General features: G+C 34.3%; 2 protein-coding genes across 2 annotated transcripts; one reads left to right on the top strand and one right to left on the bottom strand.

Annotated features, from left to right (window-relative positions):
* The first annotated feature begins 3581 nt into the window (after positions 1-3581).
* LOC116351683 lies at positions 3582-4790 on the top strand. The gene has a single exon (XM_031783816.1). The coding sequence runs from the start codon at positions 3582-3584 to the stop codon at positions 4788-4790; it is 1209 nt and encodes a 402-aa protein (XP_031639676.1).
* Positions 4791-6397: 1607 nt separating this feature from the next.
* On the bottom strand, positions 6398-7213 carry LOC116351684. Its single transcript, XM_031783817.1, has one exon. It carries the CDS (start codon positions 7211-7213, stop codon positions 6398-6400), a length of 816 nt encoding a protein of 271 aa, XP_031639677.1.
* Between the last annotated feature and the right edge of the window lie 99 nt (positions 7214-7312).

Genomic DNA, 7312 nt, shown 5'->3' with positions numbered 1-7312 from the left:
GCGAATCACGGTGGAAAAATACCGGACCAAATTTGACCGAGAATCGAACTCGTGTCCTCACGCTCACAAACCTGGCACGCTAACCACTAGTCTATGGCTGATGATTGACATTAGTGGAGGTATTTTGTTGCAAAATATTTTCTTTTGTAGAAATCAATTCTTTGATTGTGTTAGTTATGGGTTCATATTTTTCTTGGAGCTCCTTTTCTCTTAATGTTTTGTCTCGACGCAATGATCGGAATTTGTTTGCAATTACATCACGCGTTCGCACAAGCGAAGTTTTAAGTTCTTTGTCCACCTCAGACATTGTTTTCACATTGAATGTTAAAACTATACTGATTATATATTACATAAACATAATTATTTAAAGTCTTGTAGGTAATCGGAAAAACCCTTACGGTAACGACCTTTATCGACGTCACTGTCTAGATCAATTACCGCAAATCCGTACCTATCTTTCCAACATTCTAGGCAAAAACGTTTGATCCTCAAACTTCATGTCACATGCGACACCCATATCATTAAAAATATGCCTTAAATTCAACTCATCTTGTCTAAAAATAATCAAAAGGTTACAGTTGTCGCGAATCAGATGTTTCTGCACTTTACTGTACGTTTGTGTTAAATAGAAGCAATCAATGTTGCGATGCCTACCCAAACAATAATAGTTTCGAATATTCTCTTGCTTCTTATCGCAAACCACATCATCAAAAATAAATATGGAATTTTTTCTAGCTTCGTTTGGCGGTATAACTTTTTCTGATGCTGAAAATGTGAAAAGTCCAATTTGTTTAAGTGGTTTGAGAATCTTTTTAAGATATTCGTATTTATCTTGTTCCAGGGTTTTTGAATAGATGTAAATATTTTCAAATCGCAGCCCATGTTTAGATTCGATTAAACTCATTAGTAAATTCGTCTTTCCACAGGATGATGGCCCCGCCACAAGACATCGAATAGAATTAGGTAATAATTTGCCATGTCGCCTCGATTTGGGTGTTGAAGTCGAAGCAACTTTATCCAAATTTGGAACATTAATACTGATGGGTTGTTTAGCGAATCGCATTCTGTTTTAAACTGATTAATAAACCAAGAATCTCACATTTTTATACTTAAGCTAAAAAATGAAAACAAAAAAGAGTGTGAGTTTTAATTTATCGCATAGTTTTATTTTCAATCTTCTTCATAAAATGCATACAAAAAACTTAAGCATAAATGACCACAATTAAACGTGTTAAATTTTTGATATTGTTCATAATTATAAAATATATGGCAATTGGTACCCAAGTACTGAATTAATTCAAGTGGCGGAGCTAGTTTACCAAATGAATCGAAATAAAATACATTTGAACCAGTTTTAGCAAAACAAGTCCAATGTGTTCCTTTGTTTTTCATTGAATCATGATTGATAATCATACACTCTTCTTTATTTGGCGATTTTTTCGGCAAATTATCTAACATAAATACTCCTCTAAAATGTGGAATTTTTAATAACTTTACATACTTCATCAAGTCAAAATTAGTTAGTGCACGGTTCGGTAACAATTTTAATGGTTTTTTGTGTATGGTTGCAAATGAAGACCTTTTCCATTTCTACTCGGATGCAAATAGAAACCATTTCCTGACTTATTTCCAATTGCAATCGATTCCATCGTTCTATTGTGACGTTTATTTTCATCCAACTGAAGTTGTCCCTTCTTCGCTGCATTAATTGCATTCGTGATACTTGCTGTTGTTCCAGCGATCGTACCCAATGCACTTAAACCAGCGAAAATCGGAATGAGCGGTAACACACCACCTTTGAACGTTGGTAGCTTAATAGTGCGTGGCGTTTTCACTCTCTTTCCTCTCCTCATTTTCTTAATTTCGGCGACAGCCACTTTGATTGCTGAATCTACAGTATCGGGTCTGTTTTTCTTAATCGCTACTTTGGCAGATTTGAGCAGTTTTGAAAATGTAACGCGCTTCTTCTTCTTTCTCTTCTTTGTTTGACATTTCGACAACCCTTTCCCAAATTTTGCGAGATTTCGCTTGGCTTTCATAGCAGCGGCAACACCTAATGCAGTGGCTCTCTCAGCCAATGATGCGTCTTTCGAAAATACTCGTTTCATCGCTTCCTGTTGTAATACTTTGTCTGCAATTGAACGCTCTTCAGTTTTTGTATGTTTGCTATATTCAATGTCGTGACGTTTGCAAGCAGTATCCAAAGGATTTATCCCAGGATCCCCCCGAGCCAAGCGCTTCTCCAAATGGGTTCCAGGACCGCAGTACTGATAAGTTGGTACGTGTATTTCGAATGGAAGTTTATCAATAATTCTATCAACAATACCGCCACCACGTTTTTTAGATTTGCGCTTGACTCGTTTTCTCTTTTGTTTTTTTACAATTTTCATATCGCGGTGGATTTATATCCGTAAAATAGCTTCGTTGTTTACTCATCAACGTTCAACACAGAAATGATCACCGAAAAAATTGTTTATTCATATTTATACTCACTTTGATGTTAAAACTATGATGAAATGAGGAGATATAAAGAAGTAACGAACTAAATTTCATTTCAGTTTACTTGAGTCAATCATGGCGTCAATAACGTTAACAATAACAGGCAATAGTTCTCTATTGCATACATATTTTCATCCAGAAATCGAACTGGATGAGCGATTTAATTATTCTTGCAGTCTACTGGATTTTTATACGTATAACTCTATTCCAAATGTTCATGAAAACAACAACAAATTTCATTATACACTCACTAAAAACGATGCCATTGAAGTAATCGAAATTCCAGTTGGCTCATATGAAATAGATGAAATAGGAGCGTATATAGAAAAAGAGTTACACCATAGACATAAAGTTAATTTTCGTCTTCACGCCAATTCAAATACAATGAAATGTAAAATTGAAACAGATGTGTTTGTGGATTTTACACAACCTTACACAATTGCTACGATTTTGGGTTTTAGTAAACGTAAACTACTTTCAAATTCAACTCATATTTCTAACGAAATTGTAAATATACAAACTGTCAATAGCATCAGAATTGACTGTGATTTGACAACTGGTTCATTTCATAATGGAAAGGGGGCCCATACAATTTATGAATTTAGCCCCTCTGTAGCACCGGGCTACAAAATTAATGAACAACCAAAACATTTAATATATTTACCTGTTGTGAAACGACGCATAAGTGAATTAAACATATCAATTGTTGATCAGGATGGAAATTTGGTGGATTTTCGTGGTGAAAAAATTACTTGTCGATTGCATATCAGAAAAGAACCATAAGTGTGAGCGAGATAAAAAATATTATTTGAATGAATATATATGTGGATATATTGATATCACACTCATTCCTTGTTTGACTGTGATGAAATAAACACATGTTTAAAGAACAGAGAATAGAATAAAAAATGATAATCTATCACGGACATCAACGCAGCTATAAAAGCGAATATTTATGGAAAGCACCCATCATTCCATTGAGAAACGTGAAGAGAGACACATCTTCACCTAAACGCGGATTAAATCGAAAAAATATAAATTTTCTGAAGAGTTTGGGTCTCAAAGTGAAAAAACATTAAACTATGGCGAGCACAATTTTAGATGTCAAAGATCCAATCGTTCAAGACGAGGACATTATAAGTAAACAGTTTCATACATATACACCGTATACGACGTCTTACAACAACAATGATGAAGTTCGTATCGTTATACAGTCTCAAGATTTGATTGTTTTACCATCGGAGAGTTATTTGATGGTTGAATATTCCACAAGAAGAAATGATGACCTACCATTTGCAAATAATGAAGCAATGTCTATATACAACTGCTTGGCTCATTTGTTTAGTGAACTACGTTACGAATTAAATGGCGTGGAAATCGATCGATGTAAATTGCCTGGCATCACATCTACATTAAAATGTATGATTGCTTGCAAAGAAGAAGATGGAAAAGCATACCATCTGTTCAATCAATACGCTAATAGAGCTATTATAGTAGAAACTAATAGAGTTCTCCTACCGCTACGCTTTTTATTCGGTTTTGCTGATGATTTTAGACGCATCATATTAAATAGCAAACATGAGCTGATTTTAGTTCGCAGTCGATCTAATGTTAATTTCTATCAAGCAGCTACAGATATTTTGCGGCTCAATGTTACCAAAATTCATTGGAAAATTCCGCATGTAGTCTTGAGTGATAGAGCTAAATTGGGGATGTTAAAAGTATTATCTAACAATGAAAGTCTACAATTACCATTTCGATCATGGGATTTGTATGAGCTACCAGTGGTACCACAAACAACACGTCATACATGGAGTGTAAAAACAACGAGTCAAGTATGCAAACCACGATACGTCATTGTCTGTTTTCAGACGAATCGTAACAATGTCATAACAAATGACGCATCCCGATTCGATCATTGCAATATTACAAACATGAGGTTGTATTTAAACAACGAAAGATATCCGTATGATGATATGAATCTAAACTTTACTGCCACCCATTGTCATGAACTATATCACATGTTCTCAAACATTCAATACCAATACTATTCTAATACAACACCATACAATCCGCTTGGCATAGACCTTGCAGGTTTTATGATCCGACCTGTGTTTGCATTTGATTGCAGTCGTTCAGACGAAAGTGTGAAAGGTGGTATGGTTGATGTCAGAATTGAAATAGAAGCAAGTGAAAATATTCCAAACAACACATCGGCATATTGCTTAATTATTCACGATAACTTAGTTCAATATTCGCCGTTCACTGGCTTGGTTCATCGTATAATTTAAGATGACAAAAAAAAATGAGTAAACGCGACTTAGTTAACGAGCTACATCGCGAGGCGAGACGCAATTTTGCGCGGAGATCGACGAAAATGATTGGAATAAATGACACTCTACAAGCCGATTTAGTTGAAATGATTCCATACGCAGCAAAAAATAAAAACATGAATTATATACTAACAGTTATAAATATATTTTCGAAAAAAGCGTATGCTCGCCCACTTAAAAACAAATCTGCTATTGAAGTGACAAAAGCAATGAAATCTGTGCTAAACTCAATCAATCACCCCATCCATAATCTGCACGTTGATAATGGAAATGAATTTTATAATAAAAATATGAAAAAATTACTTGATGAACGGCAAATCAATTTATATTCAACATTTACAAGTAAAAAGGCTGCGATTTGCGAAAGATTTAATCGAACACTCAAGAATAAGATGTGGAAAGAGTTTAGTTTTCGCGGTTCTCATAAGTGGATAGACATACTGCCAGCATTAGTAGATGAATACAACAACACCAAACATCGAACCATAGGCATGAAACCAAACGATGTTAATGACAATAATGAAAGTTTTTTGTTGAGAACAGTTTATGCGGATGAACCTTCAACAAGCCAACAAGTAAAACGACCCAAGTTCAAACTCGGAGATTCGGTTAGAATCAGCAAGTATAAGCACATATTCGAAAAAGGTTATACGCCTAATTGGAGTGTTGAGGTGTTTAAAATTTATAAAATTCAACTTACAAATCCACCAACGTATATAATAATCGATTTAGATGGAAATGTTATTAGCGGATCATTTTATGAAGCAGAACTTAGAAAATCGGAAAATCCTGATTTGTATTTGGTTGAAAAAATAATTCGTAGAAAAGAGGGGATGTTATATGTGAAATGGTTGGGTTTTGACGATGAGCATAATTCATGGATAAATGAAGACGATATGTTGTAACCGTTTTTTTCTTCCACCATATGTTGCAATTTTTTCCGAATGTATAATGTCAATGAACTAAAGCATAACCGTTAAAAATGTTACGATTGAACGAAACATTCGAAAATATAAAAGAGGGGTGCAAAATGTATATAAGAGTTGCAAAATTTACGGAAACTCGTCAGTTTTGTTTCGGCAGTCACCGAATTCAGTTCGAGCTAACGTCAAAAAAATATTCTAACAAGTTCTCCAAGAAAAAACGTGATGGAAAAATTAAAAGCAGCCTGTGTTCAGAGGGGGTACAAAAGCTTCAACGAGCTAACGCCAGGTGAATACGTTGTACATGATTTTTCAACGGTTAAGACATCTCATGGTCAACGTGTACGAGTCGCCTTGGATCAAAACTACATGTACTTGCCAGAGCGTTACATTTTGAATGATGATGACATCAACAAGCTGAACGAGACTCCAAAAATTATGGTATACGGTGGAAAAGATGCATCTCGGAAAAATCGTCTCATTTTGGACTTTCATGATATATTATTTGAGCCAAGACTTTAAAAAGTGAAAAAAAAGATGTATTTCTAAGAAAAAGGAATTGAATAATAAAATCAAGATTCATTTTTTTGTCAACTTGGACAAACTGTTTTATTTATTTCTTTTTTATTCAATCAAGCAAGATTACATTGGAATATTATAGTGACCCCAAGGTAAAGTGTTAACATTATTTTCCAGTATGTATCGCTTATTGTCCATTGGACTTAATACTACTTTTGATTGTGTTACACTGAATACAACATGTTTTTTAGTTCTAAACATATTTTGTTTTCTTACAACGCTACAATTTTTTGTAATGCAATTAACATAATCTTTAAAAGTAATCTTTTTATTTAAAACGTATTTTTTGACACCTTTTGCCTTCTTCATTTTTTCAATACCGTTGGATCGCACGCAATACATTTTGCTTCGAAGACCTACAAATTCAGTGATAATTTCTCCATTCAACTCATCCTTAAATAAACCAGGAATTTTCTTATTTGCTCTAGGAATATTGAATTGATTATTTTCTGGGAAATCACTCGTATCATAATTTTTCAAATTTTTCTTCATATCTGCATAATAGTCATCCGTGTTCACATCTATGATAAACGAGTCCGTATCAGTATACATCAATTCGACGTTCTCACCATATTGTTTGCGCAAATGATTGTAGAAAAAGTCATACATCAAGACTTTTGAAATCTCCAAAATCGACATGCCAATTGCTATCGGCTTATCCATAACTACTGTTGTTCGATTCATATGAATGGCGACGAGATCATCACTGAAAATTGAATATTTCTTAAAATTTGGTAACGCTACCAACTTGCGAGCTCCATATCGACCATTCCACTTGGTTTTCAACCGAATATCAGATCTAGCTCGAACGTTTTCCATCGTTTTGCCATAAATTGCATTGATGAGTAACTTGTAGAAATTTTTCTCAAATTCATTCATTGCTTTCATTCGCAATATTGTGTTTAATTTAATATACGGCTCAAGCCACTTTGATTGGTTAAACTGTAGTGTTCGATGAATCTTTTTCAACACCAAACC

The sequence above is a fragment of the Contarinia nasturtii genome, unplaced genomic scaffold (genome assembly GCF_009176525.2).
Source record: "Contarinia nasturtii isolate CC-2019 unplaced genomic scaffold, AAFC_CNas_1.1 Cnas_scaffold_6019, whole genome shotgun sequence".
In the NCBI taxonomy this organism is placed as follows: domain Eukaryota; kingdom Metazoa; phylum Arthropoda; class Insecta; order Diptera; family Cecidomyiidae; genus Contarinia; species Contarinia nasturtii.
This window is presented reverse-complemented; position numbering and strand designations above follow the sequence as displayed.

Bases quoted from the DNA above. Each gene is read 5' to 3' on its own strand.
- LOC116351684 (XM_031783817.1), bottom strand. From the start codon at position 7,213: ATGAATGAATTTGAGAAAAATTTCTACAAGTTACTCATCAATGCAATT.
- LOC116351683 (XM_031783816.1), top strand. From the start codon at position 3,582: ATGGCGAGCACAATTTTAGATGTCAAAGATCCAATCGTTCAAGACGAG.